The following is a 27715-nucleotide window of genomic DNA, read 5'->3' as shown; positions in this document are numbered from 1 at the left end:
CAACAGCAACAAAAGTCGGAAATTCCCTTAAATTTTCAGCGAACAACTTTGTGTAAATGATTGACTTTTCAAAGCGGGCTACTGTTGTGATGGAGCCTGCTCAAAAATTTCTCAATGACAAGTCTCAGTTATTAGTTGCTTTTATATTGAGCTGCTGTTGTCATACAAACCAGAAAGACCCCTGAATTCAGCCCCTGCTCCATACCGAATACTGATCTAGCCAGGTGTGGAACAGTCCTACACTTGCCTGCAGTGGCCTTGGGATTGGAGGGGGTGATGAGAAATTTCACTAAGAATTTGCACTCCTTTTTACCATTCAATATGCATGTGTGTATAATCATCCAGTGTGAACAGGGTTTGCATTCTCACATTGAGATGAGTGGAAATGACCTTGAAGACTCTGCCTATAGGGTGGCACAGTGGTTGGCACTGCTGCCTCACAGGGTCAGGGACCAGGGTTTGATCCCTGGCTTGGGTGACTGTGCAGAGTTTGCACGTTCTCCCCGTGTCTGCGTGGGTTTCCTCAGAGGTTACTTAGATGACTGGTGTTTCTTCTTGCTTTTGTTTGTCACTGGTAAATACTTGTCTTCAGAACCAGTTTTAAACTAATTTCTCTGTGTATTCCTGGGAAGGGAGATGGGCATGTCTTGCATCCAAAGTCTCTTTTGCTTTCAACTCAAATTTTTTGACACACTGAGATCAGTCAACAGAAGATAATTTTTGGGTGTCTAGTGGAGTGGAGCTGGCTGGGAGGACAGTTTCCATTATCTTCACAAACGGGAGATTAAAGCCCTGTCTTTTGCATGTCCTTCACCTTCCTTTGAAGTGTCTCTATTTGAAGTGGGCCTTGACAGCTCCTCATATGCAAATTTCCATGGGATCCCTTCTGCAAAATTCCTGTTACAGTATCAGCCATCTTAAGTGTCTTTTCTTGTATTTCCTTAAAGAACACAGGTCTTTAAGCAGTTCAGTATGTTTGTGCTGAAGTTGTGGGTCGTTCTCACGCCGACATTGTGTGCGTGCACATGTGTGCTTGTTTGTGAGTGAGAGGAAGGTATCACAAAAGAAGTTCATTTGCACATTATGGGGATTGTCGAACTTCTACCCAGCAGTAAACTTGGTTGATGGGCTTGGGGGAAGAATGCTGGTGAAGAAGGTTCTGAAGTGATTTAAGAGCTGCATGCCATGTTTATCGTGAGAAAAGCGCAGGATTGCTAAATGTGTGAATTTCTGTTTTGATTTTAGGTGAAAATAGCCACCAACTTCATCATGCATGCACCACCAGGAGAATTCAATGAAGTATTTAATGGTAAGTGAATGAAAAATGGCCAGCCTTCTCCTCAGCATTGTTACCTCCAACCTGCTGGTTGTGATCATGCAGCCATCAATGTCTTCTTGCCTGTCTATTTGTTTCGATATGGCATATAATAATTGCTCTTCTATTGCCCTAGTGCTGGATAACCAAGCTTTCTATCTTTAAATGCTGTTTTGGTATCCATCGTAGAACCGGGAATTCATGTTCTCATTAATACTTACTCCTGCTCTGTCCAAGATCGCAAGAAACTACAAAAGGTCGTGAATGTAGCCCAATCCATCATGCAAACCAGCCTCCCATCCATTGACTCTGTCTACACTTCCCGCTGCCTCGGCAAAGCAGTCAACATAATTAAGGACCCCACGCACCCCAGACATTCTTTCTTCTTCTCCCTTCGGGAAGAAGATATAAAAGTTTGAGGTCACGTACCAACCAACTCAAAAACAGCTTCTTCCCTGCTGCCATGAAACTTTTGAATGGACCTACCTTGCATTAAGTTGATCTTTCTCTACACCCTAGCTGCGACTGTAACACTACATTCTGCACTCTCTTTTCCTTCTCTACGAACGGTATGCTTTATCTGTATAACGCACAAGAAACAATAATTTTCACCGTATCCAACTACATGTGGCAATAACAAATCAAATCAAATCTTCAACCTCCTGATAAGAACAGAGGTCAGTTCCATAATTTTGAATATATATCAATCAATTAGTTAAAGTATTAAGAACCCAGGTTAATGCAGACAAAGCAATGAATGAGAAATAAACCTGAGGTAATTTGATCACTTGGGCTAATGCTGCATGTAGCTCATGGGCTCGAGTTTGGACAACCCTGTAATTATTATAACCACTTACAGGTCCCAAGATTAACCGGTGGTTGCACTGAGTTCTTAGATCTTACTCTGCGTGGCAGTAAGAGTCTGTCATATTGATTCATGAGAATTGACAATAATGGGACACAGTCAAACATCTGAATTAGATATTAAATTTTATTAGGTTAATCAAGCACACAACTGAGTTGCTGTTCCATTATGAACTACTTAGCACTAACAATAAAATGTTCAAAGTATGTTGCAAGAGAAATACAACGCTCGAAGCAGCAATAGAATGCCCAAATATGCAATCACCCCCAAAGTGTCCAGTTTCCCTTGATTGTAGATTCTCTTCCAGAGGGGACCAATCTGGCTTTTTCCATCATTGCAGTAATGAGGTTCCCTTAAGGTCTCTTTTATACCCTTTATTCTATGGAGGGGCAAGATATCATATTGATGGTGTCTTATGGCTCATTTGAATATTGCCTTTGGCCCAAATGTCCAATTACTTGCCAAGTCCTTTATTTGAGAAATCTTTGTTCCATTGCATCCAAGAGCTTTCAGTGTATATGGCTCACAATTAGTTTAGACATTCATTGCTGATCCGGTTGGACCACATGAAACATTTCCTATGCCGAAATGGCTCACAACTTCTTGGTCACCCGAGAATGCAAAGATAACCCTGGCCTAAGTTCTCGACTACCAGACATCTCCATAAGCCTCTCTTCCCCCATTCCTCACCTGCAGCAGCATATACATTGACTAATTTGTCACCAAGATTGAGACCACCTGGTCAGCTGCCTCTGCTGTGCCCCTCCTGAGCTAGCTCTGAACTCCTATATTTTGATAGTCTCTCTGCTACCTTGTTTCATGCCCTCTGTGATTTCAGCTTGCTTATTAGGTCAATCCTCTGCTCCCTTGACTCTATTCCCACTAAACTACTGATCACCTGACTGCTCTTCCTGGCCTCCATGCTAAGCTGATATTGTAAATTGTTCCCTCCTGTCGAGTACTGTCCCTTCACTTTTACCTGTCAACATCACCCCATTTATCAAAAATTACACTTGACTCTTCTGGCCTTATGAACATCAACTCTATTTCCTTGCTTTCCTCTCAAGCCCTTGAATATATTGTTTGTCTCCCAGATCTTTGCCCAACTTTCTTGCAAATATATATTTGAAACTCTGCTCAGGATTCTCTGACTGCAACAGCATTGAAATGATCTTCGTGGAAGTCATAAATGTACCCCGCGTGATTGTGGCTGTGATGCACTAACTCCTTTCACACACTTCTCTGTGTGACAACTGTAAGAAGTCTCAAAACACCAGGTTAAAGTCTAACAGGTTTATTTGGTAGCAAAAGCCACTAGCTTTTGGAGCGCTGCTCCTTTGTCAGGTTAGTGGGAATTCTGTCCACAAACAGGGCATATAAAGACACAAACTCAATTTACAAAATAATGGTGGGAATGCGAGTCTTTACAGGTAATCAAGTCTTTAAGGTACAAACAATGTGAGTGGAGAGAGCATTAAGCACAGGTTAAAGAGATGTGTATTGTCTCCAGCCAGGACAGTTAGTGAGATTTTGCAAGCCCAGGCAAGTCGTGGGGGTTACAGATAGTGTGACATGAACCCAAGATCCCGGTTGAGGCCGTCCTCGTGTGTGGAACTTGGCTATCAGTCTCTGCTCAGCGACTCTGCGTTGTCGTGTTACAACTGGCTACATCATTGTCCCTTAAAGCTTCTCCTCCATTGTCAAGCTGAGGACTACTGCCATTGTCTGATTCCTAAGCCTGTGTCTCCTGCAATAGATTTTCCTCCCCTACCAACAGGTGTTCCCCAAGGGTCTATCCTTGAATCTAGCTCACAATCTGAGCAATCTGATTGACAATCTGTCAAAACTCACAAAGGATCATCTGGACTCGAAACATCGGCCCTTTTCTCTCCTTACAGATGCTGCCAAACCCGCTGAGATTATCCAGTGTTTTTTCTTTTGGTTTCAGATTCCAGCATCCACAGTAATTTGCTTTTATCCTTGAATCTATCTTGTTTCTCATCTACAGGCTGTCCATCAGTGGTGTCAGCCAGAGACTTGATGTCAGGTTTTATATGAGCTGATTCTACGTTGTCATCGTTTCCCTTGACCCCTCCACAAACCCCACCCAGAAACTCCCTTTGCTCGCCATTGATTCCATCCCTTCCTTTACTGTCGTTTCAAGCTGAACCACACTATATTCAACCTCAATGTCTTAGCTTACCCTATGCTTCTGACCCCATGTTTCTGTCATGAAAATCACTTGCTTAGATCCCCACAATATTGCCCATCTCTGCCTGCTTTGGCTTATCTGTTGCTGGAATCCTAAACCTCACTTTTATTGCTTCCAGACTTAACTATTCCAGTGCTGTCCTGGTCAGTCTCCTATTTTCCATCCCCCTTGCAGCTTATCCAAAGCTCTACTGTCTATGTATTAACTTGCACCCAAGTCATGTTCACCTATCACCCCATGGTTATTGACATAGTCCACCTCTGTCCCCAATTTAAAATTCCTGTTTGTGTTTAAAACCTCTCCATGGATATGACTCTAACCTCCTCCACCTTTATAACCTACTGCATTTCTCCAATTGTGAATCTGCCATTCCCTTTGCCTCAACATTGGTGTCTGAAACTTCAGCTGTCGAGGCTCTAACCTCTGGAATTTCCACCATGACCCTTGCTCACTTTTTTTCTCTCTTTTCATTTAAGACCCTCATTGAAAATCTTACCTCTTTGACCAAGCTTTTACTTACCTGTACTAACATCTCCTTTGTCGATTGTCGTTTCACTCCTGTCAAGTGCCATTGCAAACTTTTGTACCTAAAGGCGCTATATAAATGTCTTGTTGACTCCAACCAAGCAGCGGATTTGTTTGAGCTCCTTGGATCCACTGAGGACTGAAGTGCAGCATAAACAACGCAAGGTAGCTCAAATATCAGACTCCCAAAATGGAGGGCTTTTTAAGATTTATATACAAGCTGCATCTTCTAAAGTTCAGGCTGCTTTGAGTCTACATCCTATTATATCAGTATGAAAGGTTCATTTATTTGGTGTGACAGTGTAGCACTTATGGGCTTAAATTCAGTAGAAAGCCTACAAATGAACTACTCAGCTGGAACCCTGCGATGTTCAATGCATCTACCCTCCAAGTTGTCTTGAGGGCAATTGATCTTGCCAGCCATTACTAATTGATGTTAAAGTCGATGTTAAGTTTAAGTAGAAAAGGCTGGAGAATCTAAACCATATGATATTTCATATAAAATGATAGCTTAAATTAAAAGCACACACAGGAGCTGCACAACATGACATTCAGTATTCTGGAACGGTTTGAAGTTGCACAACTTCAGCTTGAGTTGTGGATTCAAGCACCACTGCAGGACTTCTGCTACAGTGCAGAGGGAGGGCTGCCTTGCCCTGATCTGCCATTTCAGGCTAATGTAAAAATCCCATGAGGCTATTCAAGCAGAGCAAGCACTGTGGTCAGTATTTTCCCCTCAATGCCACTGAAAGCAGCTCATTTAATTACTTTCTATCTTTGTGACCTTACTATGGGCATGTGGTTGAGTTTGCCAGCCTAAGTGACTGCACTTATCAAGTAATCTGTTAATGTTGGCGTGCTTTGGGGAATTTCCGGAGGACATGATGAGATGTTACAGCCTGCTATTAATTTAAAGTCACTTAACTTGACAGCTGACTAATTATAATTTTAGTCAAAGTTAGAGCCATCTGTGTAATTTTATTACAATTAGTTTTTTTTTTAATTTTGTGGAATTATCTTGGACAGAAATTACTTATGAGAAGTAAATTGCATACAAATGCTTTATCTTAGTAAACTGTGAACTTCCTTTTGTAATTTGAAATTGAGATTTACTCATGATCTAATAACCATTGAAAGATTGTCAGAATAGTTGAGTAATTTTGACTTAGCAGAATTCTTTTGTAGTGATGCTGCCAAGAGACTTCATGCAAAAAACCTTGCTGAACATCTGATCATGGTTAGATGGCCGAGTCTCGATTCAGACTGTGTTTTTTAGTTTATTTATTAGTGTCACAAGTAGGCTTACATTAACACTGCAATGAAGTTACTGTGAAAATCCCCGAGTCGCCACACTCCGGCGCCTGTTCGGGTACACTGAGGGAGAATTTAGCATGGCCAATGCACCTAACTTTCTTTCGGGCTGTGGGAGGTAACCGGAATACCCGGAGGAAACCTACGTTGACACATGGAGAATATGCAGACACAGCACAGTGACCCAAGCCAGGAATCGAACCTGGGTCCCTGGCGCTGTGAGGCATTTGTGCTAACCACTGTGCCATCGCATGGTCCTGTTTGGGTGGCAATGTTTGGCAGTGATAGAAAGCAGTTGATATCTATCAATTTTTCCTGCAGTTTTCAAGTAAGTTGCTATATGCCCAGGCATCATCAGATGATGTCACCTGAATCTGCTCCTGTTAGTTTTTCAAGTTTATTTATTCGTGTCACATAAGTTTACATTAACACTGCAATTAAGTTACTGTGAAAATCCCCTAGTCACCACACTCTGTGTCTGTTTGGATACACTGAGGGAGAATTTAGCATGGCCAACGCACTTAAACAGCACATCTTTCGCACTGTGGGGGGAAACCGGAGGAAACCCACGCAGACACGTGGAAAATATGCAGACTCCGCATCGACAGTGACCCAAGCTGGGAAGCGAACCCGGGTCCCTGGTGCTGTGAGGCAGCAGTGCTTGCCACTGTGCCACCCATTATCAATATAGGACAAAAAAATCTAATAATTTAAATTAAACATCTTTGACTTAACTGGCATTAACTGCGCTGTATGTTCTGTAAGTTAGTTTAATCTTAACTGTTGCAATAAATCTTTATTTTTGAGCTTAATTTAAGCCTGTAATTAGAGAAAATAATCAGATGTTCTGATTTTTAAATGTTCTTAATTTCTAGATGTGCGTGTACTAATGAACAATGACAGTCTTCTTAAGGAAGCGACGGTTCAGTAAGTTTTCTTTTGTAAAATGATGTTTCTATATTTTTCAAGGAAGTGCCTGTTCGGGTGAGGTGATATCATTTGTTTTGTCAATCGCGGTCCTCAACATCAGATATATCTTGGAAAGGAACTGGAGGGACCTATTTCGCCCCTCGAGCCTGTTCTGCAGTTCGTTGAGATCATGGTTGATCTGTGACCTGACGCCTCATTAACCTATAGTCTTTAACACCATCTGTTCATAAAAATCTATTAATCTCAGGTTTAAAATTCACAATTGATTGAACACTTCTCTACCCTTGGAGCATTAGGAAAATATATATACATTAGGAGTTTCTGGAGCAAACCATTTAGCTCATGGATAAGGACGAGAGTGGCCCTCGGGTGAGGGTGCTTAATTGAGTGAGGGCCAATTACATCCATATTAGACAGGAAGTGGGAAATGTGGATTGGGAGCGGCTATTTGAGGGCAAATTCATGTCTGGTATGTGGGAGGCTTTTAAAGGCCAGTTGATTGAAGTGCAGGTCAAGCATGTCCCTGCAAAAACGAAGGATAGAAATGGCATGGTTCGGGGACCGTGCATGACAAGGGAAATTGTAAGCTTAGTCAAAAGGAAAAAGGAAGCATATGATAGGGCTAGGCATCTAAAAACTGACAAAGCCCTTGAAGAATATAGTGAAAGAAGGAAGGAACTTGAACGTGGAATTAGGAGGGCTAAAAGGGGCCATGAAATGTCTTTAGCAAACAGGGTCAAGGAGAATCCCAAGGCTTTTTATGCATATATTAGGAGCAAGAGAAAGAGCAGGCCCACTTGAGGACAATAGAGGGAAGAGTTGAGTATCCTAAATTGCACGAAGGTAGACAAGTCCCCGGGGCCGGATGGGATCTATCCCAGGTTACTGTGGGAGGCAAGGGAAGAAATAGGTGGGACCTTAGATATTTTCACATCCTCGTTGACCACAGGCGAGGTTCCAGAGGACTGGAGAATAACCAATATTGTTCCCTTGTTTAAGAAAGGAAGGGGAATAATCCAGGAAATTATCGGCCAGTGAGCCTGACGTCAGTGGTGGGGAAGCTTTTGGAGAAGATACTGAGGGATAGGATATATGCACATTTAGAAGAAAATGGACTAGTTAGTGACAGGCAGCATGGTTTTGTACGGGGAAGGTCATGTCTCACCAACTTGATTGTCACCTCTTCAAAAAACTCAAAGATAATTGATGAGGAAAGGGCTGTATGTATTTTATATCCAGTTTATATGGACTTTAATAAGGCATTTGACAAGGTCCCATATGGCAGACTGGTACAAAAACTAAAATCACATGCAGGGTGAGCTGGCTAGATGGATACAGAACTGGCTTGGTTATAGAAGACAGAGAGTAGAAGGGTGTTTTTCTGAATGGAGATCTGTGGCTAGTGGTGTTCCACAGGGATCACTGCTGGGACCTCTGTAGTATATATAAATGCTCTGGAGGAAAATGTGGGTGGTCTGATTAGTAAGTTTGCAGATGACACAAAGATTGGTGGAGTTGCTGATAGTGCCGGGGATTGTCAGAGGATACAACAGAATATAGATAGATTGGAGACTTGGGCACAGGAACGGTAGGTGGAGTTTAATCCGAACAAATATGAGATGATGCATTTTGGAGGATCAAATTTAGGTGTGAATTATACTATAAATGACAGAACCCTTAGGAACGTTAACATACAGAGGGATATGGATGTGAGCATCCACAGTTCCCTAAAAGTGGCAACACAGGTGGCCAAGGTGATTATCAAGGCGTACGGCATGCTTGCCTTCATGAGCCGGGGCACTGAGTACAAGAGTTGGGAAATCATGTTCCAGCTATATAAAACATTGGTAAGGCTGCATTTGGAATATTGCGTGCAGTTCTGGTCACCACCCTATCAGAAGGACGTGGAAGCTTTGGATAGAGTGCCAAGAAGGTTCACCAGGATGTTGCCTGGCCGAGAGGGTGTTGGCTATGAGGAGAGGTTGAATAAACTAGGATTGTTTTCACTGGAAAGATGGAGGCTGAGGGGAGACCTGATAGAGGTCTACAAAATTATGAGAGGTACAGACAGGGTGGATAGTCAGAGGCTTTTTCCCAGGGTGGAAGTGTCAATTACAAGGGGGCATAGGTTCAAGAGGGGGAAAGTTTAAGGGAGATGTGCGGGGGAAGGTTTTCACGCAGAGTGTGGTGAGTGCCTGGAACGCGCTGCCAGAGGAGGTGGTGGAAGCAGGCACATTAACAACATTTTAGAGGCATCTGGATGGGTCCATGAATAGGGAGGGAATAGAGGGATACGGACCGAGTAAGGGCAGAAGGTTTCTTTTTAATTTAGTTAGGGCATCATGATTGGCACAGGCTCGGAGGGCCGAAGGGCCTGTTCCTGTGCTGTACTGTTCTTTGTTTTGGAGCAAACCATTTAGTTACTGTGAATACTGTAGGCTGTCAGTTGCAAATATAATAACCTTAGAGAATGTTGATTAGAATTTCCTTAATAATAATGGACCGTTACACACCAGATTTAAAGGCAAAGTCTATGCCAAAGGATAGGTGATAAAAAGCAGAGGCCATAGTTAATGTGAGTACACTGACTTACCTACCTTCTTCCCACAGTGCGTTTGCGCAGTATAATATGGACCAGTTCACTCCTGTGAAGGTAGAGGGCTGCGACGATCAGGTAAAGAGGAAACTTGGGAATTCTTGTGTAGATCGGGGTGCGGAGAAGATATAAAAATGCTGCAGTTGTGCATCGGCAGCCAGTTTGAGTAGCAGATTGTTAACTGGTATTGGTGAAACTGTAACCCGACACAGAGAGAGGCTAGGTAAAATATGGAGACAACACACCCCATTCAACAGGTAGTGTGTGTGCATGTACAATGGTCAAGAGGATGGCAGCAATGCATTCTTAAACTCACCTTGCTGCTTTCACCTGATATCCACCTAACAAACAAACACACTAAGTGTGCTTTGTCAGTTGTCCCACTATAAATCACTGCTTCACGTTACTTGCAAAGGCAGCCACAAGATGATGCTACTACCAATGAGAACTCGGAAGCAGCTCAACCCAGAGTGGCAGATTTAGTAATGCACGATGCACTAATGCAGTGTTAATGTTTGCATCACAAATGGAATCCTGGAGGGGTAGATGTGTCTGCAAGCCAGCACTCCCATGTATATAGTGTTCTATGATGTGGAGATGCTGGCGTTGGACTGGGGTAAGCACAGTAAGAAGTCTCTCAACACCAGGTTAAGTCCAGCAGGTTTATTTGGGAGCACAAGCTTGTGCTCCCAAATAAACCTGTTGGACTTTAACCTGGTGTTGTGAGACTTCTTACTATAGTCTGCAGTTCCTGCTGCTTAAACCTCGAAAGTATACTTGAGCCTGGATCTGTGGTAAGTGGAACATGTCCCTTCAGTGAGTGTGTTTCCACTCCATACTGGGTGAGCAGAAACCGTATGAGCAGTTATATATATTTTCAGTAGCTGGATTTGGAAGACCTTTAAACTTGGTGATGGGTTTCCATTTGTCACGTAACTAGCCTGCTTTAAAAAATGAACTGAAGCAAGTGTTAACCAATTCATATACTTTTATACCCAGTGTTCCAAAGTAATTTTTAAAAAGGTTTTTTGTCAAGGAACCTTGGTTTTAAACTTAAAAGTTTAAAGTTAACTTCTGGTAGACGTTTTTGCTAACGTTAAGCTGCATGTGTACGCACACATTGTCTGTCTTCTACACGTTTCTTTCTGAATGGGGAAGAAAGCGACCAATAGTTTAGACGTTGGAGGAAGAACGTGGCCCCCGCAATTCCATTGTATCCCTTTACCTTATCACTACCCATTCTTCCACTTGTTACCTATCACAATACCATCTGATTCCCCTTTGAACTACCTGCTGATTCCCTACAATGCAGAAGGAGGCCATTCGGCCCATCGAGTCTATACCGACCACAATCCCACCCAGGCCCTATTCCTGTAACCCCAGACATTTACCCTGCTAATCCCCCTGACACTAAGGGTCAATTTAGCACGGCCAGTCCACCTAACCTGTACATCTTTGGACTGGTGGGAGAAAACTGGAGCACCTGGAGGAAACCCACGCAGACACGGGGAGAAAGTGCCAACTCCGCACGGACAGTGACCTGAGGCTGGAATTGAACCTGGGTCCCTGGCGCTGTGAGGCAGCAGTGCTAACGAACCACTGTGCCACCATGCTGCCCTTATTATCTCATATCACTCAGCTCACCTTTGACAACCATTCCCACTCTTTTCAGTGTTTCTACAGAGGAGGGGGCACTTCGAGGAACTCCTTTACATGGTTGTTTCACTATAACTGTGGACAAATGAATTTTGAATGGAAAAAGTTGGCAGGAAATGAATGCAGTAAGGAGTCTAACAACACCAGGTTAAAGTCCAACAGGTTTATTTGGTAGCAAACACCACTAGCTTTCGGAGCGCTGCTCCTTCGTCAGGAGAGTGGGAGATCTGCTCAAACAGCAAACAGGGCATATAAAGACAAACTCAATTTACAGAATAATGATTGGAATGCGAGTCTTTACAGCTAATCAAGTCTTAAAGATACAGACAATGTGAGTGGAGAGAGCATTAGCACAGGTTAAAGAGATGTGTATTGTCTCCAGACAGGACAGCCAGTGAGACTTTGCAAGTCCAGGCAAGTTGTGTGAATTACAGATAGTGTGACATGTAAAGACTTGCATTCCAATCATTATTCATTATTCTGTAAATTGAGCTTGTGTCTTTATATGCCCTGTTTGTGAACAGAACTCCCACTCACCTGACAAAGGAGCAGCGCTCCGAAAGCTAGTGGCGTTTGCTCCCAAATAAACCTGTTGGACTTTAACCTGGTGTTGTTAGACTCCTTACTGTGCTTACCCCAGTCCAACGCCGGCATCTCCACATCAGGAAATGAATGCACAGTTACCGTTTTAATTTAGTGATATGTTAATTCTTTATTGTACAGATCCTAGTTACAGAGCACGGGAGTCTGGGTAACGGAAGATTTGCGGATCCAAAAAATAAAGTTTCCTTCAAATTTGATCATGTGAGGAAAGAAGGCAGTGATGTTCACCCTCAGGAGAGTGAGCCTGCAATAGAGTCATGGAGGAGTGCCTGTGACAATGCAGTGCGAGCATACGTGAAAGACCACTATCCCTACGGCATCTGCACTGTTAAGTATTGTGAAAATCCATTGTGACTTGTGCTGTATTTCAGTGTGGTTTAAATTTTGTTGGTGGAAAAGTATTTTAAGATAATTCGCTATTGACTCATTCGGTTAGGCTTATGATGGGAGGATGATAATTGACCAAGTTTCTGCTAATGGTCATTGCATGTGCATTCAGTGAAGTTAAAAATGAGCTTGTCCGTAATTGGGTATCTCTGTTGAAAGCTTGCTGACTTGCACCCTTCAGACTTACGCATAATGTGTTATTAAGGTCAACGAAGACAAGAGAGTTCAGCCTTTGCAGTTATGCAGGACATTGATGGCTGCTTTGACCAGGGCGTAGAATGCCAGCCAGCAAGACAGGATGTACAGTTGAAAATTAGAACCGAGTGGGCAAAAACTAAATCGAGAACACAAAAGCAAAATTCTACAGATGCTGGAAATCTTAAATAAGACCATAAGACATAGGAGCAGAATTAGGCCACTTGGCCCATTGAGTCTGCTCCGTCATTCAATCATGGCTGATATTTTCTCATCCCCATTCTCCTACCTTTTCCCCATAATCCCTGATCCCCTTATTAATCAGGAACCTATCTATCTCTGTCTTAAAGACACTCAGTGACCTGGCCTCCACAGCCTTCTGCAGCAAAGAGTTCCACAGATTCACCACTCAGGCTGAAGAAATTCCTCCTCATCTCTGTTTTAATGGATCGTCCCTTTAGCCCGAGGTTGTGCCCTCTGGTTCTAGTTTTTCCTACTGGTGGAAACATCCTCTCCGCGTCCACTCTATCCAGGCCTTGCAGTATCCTGTAAGTTTCAATAAGATCCCCCCCCTCATCCTTCTGAACTCCAACGAGCACAGACCCAGAATCCTCAACCGTTCCTCATATGACAAGCTCTTCATTCCAGGGATCATTCTTGTGAACCTCCTTTGGATCCTTTTCAAGACCAGCATATCCTTCCTTGGATATGGGGCCCGAAACTGCTCACAATACTTAAATAAAACAGAAAAAGCTGGCAATACTCAGATCTGGCAACACCTGCGGAGAGATGAACTGTTTCAGGTCACTCACTGTTTATTGAACTGCTCCTAAGAAAGGGACTGTCTTGGGACGTTAACTGTTTCTATTCCTGCAGATGCTGCCAGATCTGCTGAGCATTTCTTGAGTTATTTGTGCTGGAACTTAGAAACAGAGCAGAGATTAGAAATTGGGTCCCCACAATTCAGGGAAGTTTCCATTCAGTGTTTTATTTGAGGGTGCAATCACAACACTTCTAACGTCACAAAGAAACCATCAAACAGCACAGGATGAGGCTGTTTGACCCATCACACCTGCGCCAGCTCTTTGCAAGCGCTATCCAAATCATCCCAGTCCTCTACTCTTTCCTGCTAACCTAGTAAATGTTTGGTGTATTTATCCAGTTTTCTATTGAAAACTACTATTGAATCTGCTTGCGCCACTATTTCAGGCCGTGCATTCTTCAAAGGGGAATGGTTGACAATGTCGACAAACATCGGGTGAGGATAGAGAGATATGAGTGGTCAGGAGGGCATCAAACAGAAACCATATTCTGAATGCTATGGATTGTGTTCTATCAAGGGTGGGTTGGAGAAACCTTTGTAATCTGAAACCAGGGACTATCAGATTGATTCAGCAGCTCAGCCTGTTGATGGCTTTTGATGTAGATATATTTGCCTACATTGCCATCACTTTTCAACAGCTGTCTATAATTTTAAAGCCTTGTCCCCCTACTCTCCACGTTTTGTTCAAGTGGCCTTCATTCTTATAGAAGAATGAGAGGAGATCTTATAGAAACATATAAGATTGTGAAGGGAATAGATAAGATAGAAGCAGGGAAGTTGTTTCCACTGGCAGATGAAACTAGAACAAGGTGGCATGGCCTCAAAATAAAGGGGAGCAGATTTAGGACTGAGTTGAGGAGGAACGTTTTCACATAAAGGGTTGTGAATCTGTGGAATTCCCTGCCCAGTGAAGCAGTTGAGGTGACCTCATTGAATGTCTTTAAGGCAAGGATAGATAAATTTTTGAACAGTAAAGGAATTAAGGGTTATGGTGAGCGGGCGGGTAAGTGGAGCTGAGTCCACGAAAAGAACAGCCATGATCTTACTGAATGGCGGAGCAGGCTCAAGGGGCCAGATGACCTACTCTTGCTCCTAGTTCTTATGTTTAATTCCCTTCCAATACCTTAACTAGCCTCTCTGAACCTATTATTTAAATTCATTCCATCACTTCTGTTCCTACTTGACCCCAAACCAGTCTGTTCGCCAGTACCACGTCAGTCCTCTTGAATTCGTAATCCGTTCCTGAACAACGATAAGAAAAGTGCTGCAAATATACAACACAACACTCAGGTCAGCATCAGTAAAGGGAACCAAAAGATAAAAACGCTGGAAAATCTCAGCAGGTCTGGCAGCATCTGCAAGGAGAGAAAAGAGCTGACGTTTCGAGTCCAGACGACCCTTTGTCTTTCGAAAAGACTCGAAACGTCCAGATTTTCTCTTTTGGTTTCAGATTCCAGCATCCGCAGTAATTTGCTTTTATCGGTAAAGGGAACTAGTTCTAATGATAGGCAATCACCCAAATATAAAACTTTCTTCCCTATAGACACTGACGTCACCGGCTCATTTATTTCTAGAATTGTTTCCTCTTATTCCTGCACTGCCACTGCTAAATTTTTGATGATGTTTTAAAAATATACAAATCGTTATTTTGCCAAGCCGATAGCAGCTAATTAATTATGCTGTTGCTTAACAACACAAATAAAACGTCGCGGTTATTGTAATGAAAACTTGCTTATCTTGTGCACTATTGTCGACATTTCTGTTTTGTAGGTTTATGCTAAGACTGTCAATGGCCAGCAAACTATTATAGCTTGTATTGAAAACCATCAGTTTCAGCCACACAATTTCTGGTAGGTGTTTATTTTAATGTGAATATCCTCAGGTGATTGAAATGCAATCCTAACTACAGAGCAGAATGTCTATAGGCTGAGCTTTGGCCAATCAGTCAGGTTGCGTTCCAATATTGAGCTTTTCTACTGACACCCTTTCGTTTGTGTTAGACACTGTGTTGAACAAAAGAACTAGGAGTAGATTATTTAGCCCTCACGTACACTGTTCAATGCGGTCATGGCTGGGCGGCTCACTCCCCAAATTCCTCGACTTCATGAGTGTTCAAAAATCAATCTCGGTCTTAACTATACTCGGAAAAATGAAGCTTCCACAACCCTGAGGGGTAGGCAATCCCAAAGAGGCACAACCCTCAGCAAAGAAATTTCTCCTCGTCTCAGTCCTAAATGATTGACCTCTCATCCCGAAGCAGTGCCCCCATGTTACAGATTTCACAGTTCGGGAGAACAATGTTTTGGTGTTGTGGTGGTAGCAGAGACTTCGGTACGGTACAACAGTTTTATTCCAGTGTACACTAGTAGAGCTCCAACTTCCAAGAAGGTAGCAGGAACTCTGACAAATGCATTCCACGTTGCAATAATTATAGAATCTCTATAGTGCGGGAGGCCATTTGGCCCATTGAGTCTGCACAAACTCTCCAAAAGTGCTTCTGACCCAGGCCCAAACCCCGCACTATCCCCGTAACCATTTATCATGGCTAATCCACCTAACCTACACATTATTGCACACCAAGGGGCAACGTAGCATGACCAATCCACACATTGGAGGGTGTACTCTGTCACAGGCTGACACTGTACATCCTGTGCAACTGCATACATTTTTCACCTACAACTAACACTTGCTTTTATATACTAATTATTGCTATTCCAAGCAGTTCTTCACTAACCCAAGCTTTATCGCACTGTGACAGTGTCTACCCTGTCAAGCCCCTTCAGAATCTTATAGATTACATTGAAATCGCCTCTGAATCCCAGGGAGTAGAGACCTATTTTACTTAACCTCTCAAGGAATAACCTTCTCATCCCAGGAAACAATTTAGTGAACCCACAATTTAGTGAACCAGTATCACCTCCACATTCTTCCATGGATATAGAGACCAAAATGGCATGCAATACTCCAAGTGTGGTCACTATACACTATACAACTGTAGCAGGACTTCCTTATCCTTTTATTCTAATCCCCATGCAATAAAGACCAACATGTAATTTTCTTTTCTAATTGTTTGCTGTACCTGCATGCTAACATTCCACCACCTTTGTATGAGTATACCTACGTCTCTGAATATCAACATTTTAAAGCTTTACGTCTTTCACATATTTTGCTTTTCTATTTTCATAGCAAATTGAATAACCTCTACATTATATTCCATCTGCCACCTTGCTACCCACTTAACCTGTATCTCTTTGCAGCCACTTTATGCCCTCTTCACCAATTTCATTCCTACCCATCTTTGTATCAGCAAAGTTAGATATATTATTTTTGATCTCTTTGTTTAAGTTATTCATGTAGATTGTAAATAGCTAAGGCTCCAGCACTAATCCTTGTGATACTCCACTAATTACCACCTGCAAGTAGAAAAAGCTCTTTATCCCTACTCTCTGCTCCTGCCCATTAACCAATTCTCTGACCATGCTAATACATTACCCTCAACTCGTTACCCTCAACATATTTGTACATTAACTTTTTGTGTGAGACACCTTATCGAATGCCTTTGGAAAATCCAAGTATAACACATCTGCTGGTACCCACATATCTAACCTGCTACTTACAACCTCAAAGAACTTGAATAAATTTGTCTGATATGGTTTTTCTTTTTGTGAAACCATGTTGACTTTGATTATACCATGATTGTCTAAGCGCATTGTTGGAACTTCCTCAGTAATAGATTCCAATACTTTCCCGTTGACTAACGTTAGACTAACTGGTTTGTAGATCCCTGTTCTATAACTCCATCTTTTCCTGAATGACGGTGTTACATTTGCTAACTTCCGGTCTACTGGAACTGTACTAGAATCTAGAAAACATAACCGCTGCTTCTACTATCTCTGCAATTACCTCTTTTAGAACCCTAGAATGTAGACCTTCAGTTCCTGGGGACCCATCAGCTTTTAGTCCCTTAAGTTTCTCTAATTATTTTTTTCCCTTTGGATATTAATTTCCTTAAATTTCTCACTTTTGTTAGCTGTTTGGTTGCCCTCTGTTTCTGTATGTAATTTGTATCTCCTGCTGTGAAGACAGGCGCAAAATATTTGTTCAACATCTTTGACATTTATCATTTCCCATGATAGTTTTTCCTGCCACTTCCCTGAGACCAACATTTACTTTAGTTCTCCTTTTTATATTCTTGTGAAAGCTCTTAAATCTGTTTTTGTACTCCTGGCTAGTTTACTCTTATTCCCTACTTTTTCCCTTGTTATCATCTTTCCTAGTTATCCATTGTTGGTCACTAAAACACTTCTGTAACTTGATTTCTGTGTCTGTGCACTGTTGGAGAACAGGGACCACTCCATTTGACGAAGGAGCAGCAAGCTCCGAAAGCTTATGGTATTTGCTACCAAATAAACCTGTTGGACTTTAACCTGGTGTTGTGAGACTTCTTACTGTGCTTACCCCAGTCCAACGCCGGCATCTCCACATCATACTAAAACACTGCCAGACCTTATGTTCTGAGTGGAATGTAACTCTTCAGAACCCATTTGCTGAGTTCTGAACAAGTCGTATTCCTGTCCACATTAATCCTGCTTTTCTCTCCCCCACAGACGCTGCCAGATCTGCTGAGTATTTCCAGCCCTTTCCTTTTATTTCAGTTGTGCAAAGCCCTGATTACACCACACCTGGGGAACTGTGAGCTGTTCTTAGCACCACATCTTAGGAAGGATATATTGGCCTTGAGGGAGCGCAGGTTTACCTGAACAATACCTTGGACTCCAGGGTTAAATACAGAGAGACCACACAAACGAACATTATATTTTCCGGTAGTTTGAAGATTAATAAGTGATTTTATCAAAATTTTTGAGGATATTAAGGGAAGCAAATAGTTTTTTTCTCTACATACCTATTTCCTCTGATTGCTGAATGCAAGATTAGAGAGGGCTAGTCTGAAAACTAGAGCAAAAGAATCATCAATACTTCTACACATCGTGGTAGAAATTTGCAACTCTTGGGTAAAATGCTGGATCAGTTAATTTAATATTAAACTGAGACACAGATTTTTGTGAACGTAAGATATTCAAGGATATGTGACAATGGCAGATATACAGAATTAGGTTGCAGATCAGCCATGATCTTATTGAATGGCGGAATAGGCTCACGGGGCTAAATGACCTTCTGTTCCTAGGTCTTATTAACTAAGAAAACTCTTTGGTGCTTCGAGGGTAAATCTATACATTTCCCATCGGGTTTCTTGATACATGGGCAATACCTTGCATTTATGTAGCTTCGCGATTTGTTTTATAAAGGAGAATAAATTAAACATAGAGCCAGGAAAGGGAGAGACAGAACAAGTGATTAAGGGACAACTGAGAGCTTGGTTGAAAGGATGGGTTTGAGACATTCTTAAAGCTTGTGAAAGGTGAGTTGGAGGTTTGAGGGAGAGAGTTCTAAAGAGGTGGGAGGAAGATTGCTCATTATTTGAGACTTGCACAACAGGATGAAACCACATGATCAGTTGCTTGATGCTGCTGCATCTATCTTCTATTTCATTTATCATCCGGTCATTACTTGGCTGTTTATTGGAATGTTTTGAATTGCTTATGTTGCCCCTACTTATGTACTGAAATGTCTAACCTTATCTCAGGAGGCAATTTCTAAAAATAGAAATTGAATTGTAGCATCAAGTGTTCCTACACAGCATGTAAAGGTGCATGCAATTTGAAGAATGGAGAAAACTAACCAGATAGGTGACCTGGTGCTTTTCAAACTGCCGTTCAATGCCATGAGACTATTATCTTTTAGGATTCTTTTTGCATGGTTGAGTGCCCACGAACCTAATCTCAAGAATGAATTATGTTTCTGTAGTGCGTTTTGAAACCTAATGACGTCTCAAAAGCGCTTTACAGCCACTAAATACCGTTGAAGCATCATTGCTGTTGTACTGCCCCATTTTAGCGGAAACTCGCTTGGGAAAGGGGTTGGGTGGGGAGGGGTATTTCCTCAGGAGCCATGCTGGGGGGAAAAAAGGTGCAAAGTAACTCGAGAAATAATACTGTTCAAACAGCGTTTCAAATTTCTGACTTGGAGGATGTGAGTGTTTATTCTTACTATTTATGTTACAAATACATGTAAAATATTTGCCTTTTTTTATTCGCTACCTTTCTGAAGGAATGGACGTTGGAGATCAGAGTGGAAATTCGCCATTACTCCACCATCCACACAGCTCACTGGAGCTCTGAAGATTCAGGTGTGTCACCTTTGATTGTGTAACTATGACAATTCCATTGTACAATGCACTGAGTCACATTAAATGTGTTGTAATTTCTTTCAAGGTCCATTATTATGAAGACGGTAATGTTCAGTTGATGAGTCAGAAGGACATCCAGGAATCCTTGCCAATTACAGTAAGTCTGAATTGATTTAAAAATGATTTGCTGCCTACAAGGAACTGGTTTCTCAACACCAGGTTAAAGTCCAACAGGTTTATTTGGTAGCACGAGCTTTCGGAGCGTTGCCCCTTCATCACTCACCTGATGAAGGGGCAATGCTCCGAAAGCTCGTGCTACCAAATAAACCTGTTGAACTTTAACCTGGTTTGTGAGACTTCTTGCTGTGCCCACCCCAGTCCAACGCCGGCAACTCCACTTCATACTAGGAACTGAGTATTGTCAACAACTAATGAGATAATGTGAAGGAGTCACTGATTTTAAATGCTTCAGGTAGATTGGTAGCAATATTCGGTTCATCCTTCACCCACTCTACCCTGAACTTAGAACAATGAGCTGCTGGGGAAATGAAAGGGTATCACTGACTCGTGAAAATTAGGGTGAAAGAACCCAGTTTAAATCCCCTTTTTCCAGCTTGAAATTATTTTCAAGAAATCAACAGATTATGCTGACAAGCTTCAAGGGAAGGTGAGTTAAATTTAAATCATGGTTAGGTGTCCTCGGGTTTCATAAACCAGGTTTCCACAACCCTCCAACACTGCTTTCACATCAGCTTTCAAAATAGTCTCAAAATTCATCCTTTCAGCCAAGCTTTCAATTATCCCTCATTCTGTCATTCTTTCCTGGTTCTGTGTTTAATTTACTCTCCTGTATAAAACAAGTTAGGAAGCTACACCAATGCAAGTTATTACCTGCATATTACTAAGTTTGATAGTAAATGTATGGATTCACCCTCTGGGCACTAAAGCAAGTTATTACCTGCATATTACTAAGTTTGATAGTAAATGTATGGATTCACCCTCTGAGCAACAGGAGGAGACCCCGTTCGTCCATTCAATGAAAAAGGGGAAATGGAGGGAGTTGAGGGGAATTCCAGTTTTTGAGTTGCTAGAATTAATGAACTGCTGGAAGAGATGGTTTGCTGATTTTTCACCTTTACGCATTGAATGAGAAGGTCATATAAGGTGCAAGGTGTTTGGAGACTAAAATGTGCAAGAAGTGCATCAGGTAGCTTTAATTCCAGGAACTATAAAGGTGAAGGTCGGGCAGCAGTTAGAAGCAAGTTGGTTTCACCAGATGGCAAGCTTTTCTTAGTCCACGATATGTAACTGTGAATTGAAAATTAGTTATTCCACAGAAAAAATACTTGGGGGAGTTTCTTGTTTGGAGCAAATTTCCACACGAGTGGAACAGTTGAAAATATGACACTGACAAAAACATAATGTTAGAAGTGGATCTGTTAGACTTCTGTTTTGTGGTCTGAAGTGAGCATTCAACTTTGCAGGTGCATTATGTTGTCAGGTCAGATGCATCGCAGAACTTCTTTGTGCTACCTGCCCATCTGGGCTCTACTTTTCACACTGTGATACCAGATACACTGAGAGGCTAAACAACCGGTTCTCTGCCAACACCTCACCTCTTGTTTCTTGTGCATCTCCATAAAAGGATGTTGTTTATCTCTGTACTGACACTGCTTATTCAGTGGGAGGGTAAGTGGTATGTCATAAGAAGTAGCAACGAGAATAGGCCATGAACCCCCCCCCCCCCCCTCCTCAACCGTCCACACCCCGAAGCAGACTTTGTTAATATGATCATGCCTGATCTGATTTTGACCTCGACCCCACTTTTCTGCCTGTTCCCCACAATCTTTGCCTACTTTATAGTTCACAACTGTCCATCTTAAACTTGAATGTATCCAATGACTCGCCCTCCGCAGCTCTCTGTGGTGGAGAATTCCAAAGATTTATAATAAGTCTCTCAACGCCAGGTTGGTGTTGTGAGACTTCTTACTGTGCCCAGCCCAGTCCAACGCCGGCATCTCCACATCAAGGATTTGTAACCCTCTGAAGGAAGAATCTCCATCTCGGTTTTCAATGGGAGATCCTTTGTTCTGAAGCTGTGCCCCCTCGTTCTAGATTCCCCACAAAGGGAAACATCCTTTCAGAATCTACTCCGTCAAGTTTGCTCAGAATCTTGTATGTTTCAGTAAGATAACCTCTCATTCTTCTACACTCCCAGTAAGCACCGACATAACCTTACTCAACCTTTGCTCTCAAGACAATCCCTTCATTTCAGGAATTAATCTAGTGAACCTTTTCTGAACTGCCTCCAATACAAGTATATCACTCCTTAAATAAGGATACCTAAACTGTACTTAGTGCTCTATGTGTTACCTCATCAACACCCTGTGCAACGGCAGCAAGATTTCTGTATTTCTATTATCCAATCCCCTTGTAATAAAGGCCAACATGCCACTTGCCTTCCTAATTGCCTCCTGTACCTGCATTCTAACTTTGTGTTCTTTGCTGGAGACTGCCCGAATCCTTCTGCACCATGGCATTCTGTAGTCTCCCTCAATTTAAATAACACACTGCTTTTTTTTATCCTTCCTCATCTTTTTTCACACTGTAGTCCAATGCCAAGTTTTGCCCACTCGCTTATCCTATCAATATCCCTTCATATTGAAAGTGATGCAGCAGCAACTTTGTCTGTTGTTTTATAAAAAAAAAATTCTCTGTCCATTGGTTTCACTGGTAAAGCACTCATTTATTGCTCCTTGAGATGATTGATTTTAAATATAATAGTGTGGCTGCTTCCAAAAGCAGTTAAGAGTCACAGATTGCAGCAAGACAGCAGATTTCTTTCACTAAAGTACATTAATGAACCACTTGAGTTTTTAATGAGAATCCTCTTTTTGGTCCCTTTACTGAGGCCTTTTATTGTGTTCAAGGGTTTAGAAAAGCGAAACTCAGATTCTCAAACGGCCATGATGAGAATCGAACTGTCGTTTCTCTGGATCATTTGTCCAGTAATCACTGAACTACTGTACCCAGAGTATAGAGTATATCCCTATAGTTTTAGTCTACCATTTACCAGCGAGAATCATAGAAACCCTACAGTGCAGAAGAAGGCCATTCAGCCCATCGAATCTGCACCGACCACAATCCCACCCAGGCCCTACCCCCATATCCCTACCTATTTACTCGCTAATCCCTCTAACCTACGCATCTCAGGACTCTAAGGGGCAATCTTTAGCATGGCCAATCAACCTGACCCGCACATCTTTGGACTGTGGGAGGAAACTGGAACACCCGGAGGAAACCCACGCAGACACGGGGAGAATGTGCAAACTCCACACAGACAGTGACCCAAGCTGGGAATCGAACCCAGGTCCCTGGAGCTGTGAAGCAGCAGTGCTAACCCACTGTGCTACCGAGCGTCCAGACCTCCTCCTGCAACCCCCTTGCTCTGACCCCCAGTCCTGGTTTTTCAAAGCCAGTGGTGATGATATAATTTAGCACAGGTTAGCCTGGGATCATCCTGGCTCGGTACTCATTGGATAAACTGAACGATCAGAAGACCCTGTATAACTATCTGAGCAACAATGTGACATTGGACCTGTTTGAACCCTGGTATTGGTTTATTGCGATTAGCCTGTTTGTACTAAAATAAATCCTCCTAATTCTTTTTTCTTTTGTTTAGAATGAAACCCAGACTGCAAAGGAATTTGTGAAAATAATTGAAGCGGCAGAGTGTGGTTACCAGGTAAGGGCCTGGCCTTTGCGTGGAATGGGAAATAATCATACAAATATATGAATTAGGAAAAGGCCATTTGCCCCCTCGAGCCTGCTCCACTATTCAATAAGATCATGGCTGATCTGATTGTAGCCTCACTTTCCTTCCTATCTTTGTCTGACCCTATCTCCAATCTCACCCAGATACTTTCCCCACACCCTTTGACTCCCTTGTCAATCAAGTATCTGTCTAACTCAGCCTTGGCAATCAATTACCCTGCCTCGCTGGGGAGGAACAGTTGCAAAGATTCAATACCCTCCGAGAAAAGAGAATCTCCTCAGCTCCATCTTAAATGGGAGGCCCGTTATTTTTGAACTGTTTCTAGTCTTGCAGCATCTGTTCGGCATCCACCCTGTTTAATCCCTTCAGGATCTTGTAGAATTATAGAATCCCTACAGTGCAGAAGGAAGCCATTTGGCCCATCAAGCCTGCACCGACGACAATCCGACCCAGACCCTTGCCCCATAACTGCACATACTTACCCTGCTAGTCCCCCTGACACGAAGAGGCAGTTTAGCATGGCCAATCCACCTAATCTGCAAATCTTTGGACTGTGGGAGGAAACCGGAGGAAACCCACACAGAAACGGGGGGAACGTCCACACACACACACAGTCACCCAAGGTTGGAATTGAACCCGGGTCCCTGGCGTGCTGAGGCAGCAGTGGTAGCCACTGTGCCACCGTGCCCCCCTATTGTATTTTAATAAGATCACTTCTCATTCTTCTAACTCTAAAGATCCAATCTTTCCTCATAGGATAGACCCCTCATCCCAGGAAACAGTCAAGGGATCAGTTTCTGAGCTGCCTCTAATGCATATGTCCTTTTTTAAATAGAAGACCAGGACTGTGCACAATACTCTGGGTGTGGCCTCACTAATGCCCTGTACAGCTGTACTAAAAAACCTCTACTTTCACATTCCATTCCCCTTGCAATAAACAACAGCATTCCATTTGCTTTCCGAATCATTTGCTGTACCTGCAGACTAACGTTTTGTGATTCACGCACCAGGACATCCGGATCCTTCTGAACCTCAGAGTTCTGCAATCTCTCTGTATTTAAATAATATGCTGCTCTTCTATTCTCCCTGCCTAAGTGGGCAAGTTCACATTTTCCCACATTATACTCCATCTGCCAAATTTTTGCTCACTCTCTTTTAAAAAAAAATCTATATCCTTTTGCAGGGCCCTTGTGTCCACTTCACAACATACTTTTCTTCCTATCTTTATGTCATCAGCAAATTTGGCAAATGGTACAGTTGGCCCTGCCATAGAATCTACGGTGTAGAAGGAGGCCATTTGGCCTATCGAGCCTGTACCAACCACAATCCCCATAACCCCACCTATTTACTTTCCTAATCCCCCTGATACTAAGGGGCAATTTAGCGTGGCCAATCAACGTAACCCGCACATCTTTGGATGTCATCCAAAGTGAGTAATATAGATTGTAAGCCGTTGAGTCACCAGCGTTGATTCCTGTGGCACTCCACTTGTTACATCTTGCCAACACTGAAAATGATTAATTTATGCCCCTCTGCATCCTCTTAGCTAACCAATCCTCTATCCGTGCTAATATGTTACCCCCTACACCATGCACTTTTGTTTTGTGTTGTAAGCTTTGATGTGGCACCTTGTCAAATGCTTTCTGGAAATCCAAGTTTACCACATCCATTGGTTCCCCTTTATCTCGTTGCTTTGTTACTTCCTCAAATGATTCTAATGAACTAGTTCCTGCAACAATGTTTAAAAAAAAGCTCCAGCACTTTGTCCAGGAAGCTACAGTCGCCTTGTGGTCATTGCATTCTCCAGTTTTAAAAAAACCTTATTGTTGCCTAATTGATGTGTTGGTGTGTGAATGTTTGCTTGAATCATGTGAGACAAAAGGTGCATTAGATTGAATAGAAGGTGCATGGCTTTGATCAGGCAGGGGTATTATCGTCACAGTGTGCATTAACAATTTTGGAATGCTAATCAAACAAACCTGATTTGGGCTGCTAATTGAAGAGGGATCTGGGATGCTGGTGTACCAGTGGCAGCTATTCATAGAATCATAGAAACCCTACAGTGCAGAATGAAGCCATTCAGCCCATCGAGTCTGCACCGACAACAATCCCACCCAAGCCCCATCCTTGCAGCCCCACGTAGTTACCCCGCTAATCCCTCTAACCTACGCACTCCAGGATACTAAGGGGCAATTTAGCATGACCAATGCACCTAATCCGCACATCTTTGGACTGTGGGAGCAAACCGGAGGACCTGGAGGAAACCCATGCAGACACGGGGAGAACGTGCAAACGCCACACAGACAGTGACCCAAAGCTGGGAATCGAACCTGGGTCCCTGGCGCTGTGAGGCAGCAGCGCTAACCACTGCCACCCATTCTTTTGATGGAAGACCATAAGACATAGGAGCAGAATTAGGCCACTCGGCCCATCGAATCTGCTCCGCCATTCAATCATGGCTGATATTATTCTCATCCCCATTCTCCTGCCTTTTCCCCATAACCCCTGATCCCCTTATTAATCAATCCAAAGTGATTTTAGAAAGGGGATTAAACCCTGGGAATTTGAAGTGAATGGTAGCATTCAACGCGGGAGACAGGGAATAGTGGTAACAGGACTAGGAATCCAGAGGCCCAGGCTAATGCCCTGGAGACATGGGTTCAGATCCCACCACGGCGGCTGGTGGAATTTAAATTCAATTAATTAAATCTGGAATCAAAACCTAGTCTCAGTAATAGTCACCACAAAACTGTTGTCAATTATAAAAACCCCACCTGCTTCACTTATGCCCTTTAGGACAAGAAATCGGCTGTCCTTACCTGGTCTGGCCTACCCGTGACTCCATGTCCACAGCAGTGTGATTGACTACCCTCTGAAATGGCCCAGCAAACCATTCAATTCAAGGGCAATTGGGAATGGGCAACAAAGGTTGGCCTTGCCAGCGATACCTACATCCCGTGATGAAAGTATAAAAAAGGAAGACTCATGGGATATTGATGAATAAATATTCAGCACAATGAGAGAACTGTGAAGGCAAATTAGAGCTTGGTGTGCAGCTGGAAGGGTGAAAGATGTTTTTCATTGTGCACAGAGCATGTGTTTGAGGTCGCTCGGGGTAGTTATAATCATGGTACATGGTGGGGCTAGGAATAGGAGCATGAGGAGTGTGTTCCTTTGAGTCTGTTCCATCATTCAGTACTATCATGGCTAACCTACTCCAGTTCCACTTTCCTGCCCTGTCCTCATACCCCTTGATTCCCAGAGTGTTCAAAATCCTATGGACCTCTTTCATGATTTATACTCCAGCCAACCATCCAGAGCTCTGCGCGGTAGAGCATTCCAAAGACATTCAACACCATGAGTGAAATCATTTTTCCTCAGTCAGTTTCAAGTAGCTGGCTTTTCACCCTGAGACTATGAGCCCCTAATTCTGGACTCTGTAGCCAGGAGAAACAGCTTTGACGTGTACAAAGGAAGAAAACAAAACTTGATACTGGGGGCAGCGTAAGCACATGAGCTATGAAAAGTAAAACAGTGAGAAAGTTTACTTTGTAGGTACAGCAGCTCAGTGAGTATCTTTTCTATTTTAGGTTTTTGTAGTTCTGAGAGGTTGAGGTGAATGAACCTGATTGGATTATGTGCCATTGCCACGAGCTTTGCAATCGGGAGGCGTAGACTGGAGCTCAGGCCAGGGAATGTGAAAATACAGTTTAGATTTAACGTGGTCAAAGCATGGAATATGCTGTCTGGGGCATGACAGCAAGTTCAAGAAGAAGCAAGATCGTTTTTCCTTTGGCCAAAGCAAGTTTATTTTTTCGTTCAGTGGATGCGGGTGTCGCTGGCCGGGCCAGCATTTATTACCCATCCCTAGTCGCCCTTGAGGGGGGTATTTAAGAGTCAACCACATTGCTGTGGATCTGGAGTCGCGTGTAGGCCAGATCAGGTAAGGACGGCAGATTTCCTTCCATAAAGGACATTAGTGAACCAGATGGTTTTTTCCGACAATGGTTTCATGGTCATCAGTAGACTTTTAATTCCAGAGTTTTATTGAATTTGAATTTCACCATCTGCCGTGGTGGGATTTGAACTTGGAACTCCAGAGCATTACCCTGGGTCTCTGGATTGCTAGTCTAGTGACAATACCACTACGCCACCACCTCCCCAAGTTATTTGAAGCTCTTCAAACTGATCGAAATAGGCACAATGGTTTTCTTCACTGTTCTTCCTTTAATTTTTTTCTTGTTTGAGTCTATTTTTGATTCAGAACTATTGTGT

General features: G+C 42.8%; 1 protein-coding gene across 5 annotated transcripts in view; it reads left to right on the top strand.

Moving 5' to 3' along the window:
* capza1b (capping actin protein of muscle Z-line subunit alpha 1b) overlaps window positions 1-27715 on the top strand; it is an 87284-nt gene that overhangs the window by 57313 nt on the left and 2256 nt on the right. For all 5 annotated transcript variants that reach the window (XM_078242032.1, XM_078242031.1, XM_078242029.1 and 2 more), the window contains exons 2-9: window positions 1246-1309; window positions 7104-7155; window positions 9769-9832; window positions 12134-12340; window positions 15189-15268; window positions 19587-19665; window positions 19751-19822; window positions 23348-23410. In XM_078242032.1, coding sequence (XP_078098158.1) covers window positions 1270-1309; window positions 7104-7155; window positions 9769-9832; window positions 12134-12340; window positions 15189-15268; window positions 19587-19665; window positions 19751-19822; window positions 23348-23410 — 657 coding nt within the window. In that variant the 5' untranslated portion in view covers window positions 1246-1269. The remainder of the gene's footprint in view (window positions 1-1245; window positions 1310-7103; window positions 7156-9768; window positions 9833-12133; window positions 12341-15188; window positions 15269-19586; window positions 19666-19750; window positions 19823-23347; window positions 23411-27715) is intronic.

The sequence above is a fragment of the Mustelus asterias genome, chromosome 25 (genome assembly GCF_964213995.1).
Source record: "Mustelus asterias chromosome 25, sMusAst1.hap1.1, whole genome shotgun sequence".
NCBI lineage: Eukaryota > Metazoa > Chordata > Chondrichthyes > Carcharhiniformes > Triakidae > Mustelus > Mustelus asterias.
Note: the sequence above shows the minus strand (reverse complement) of the source record. Positions and strands in the feature narration are given on the sequence as shown.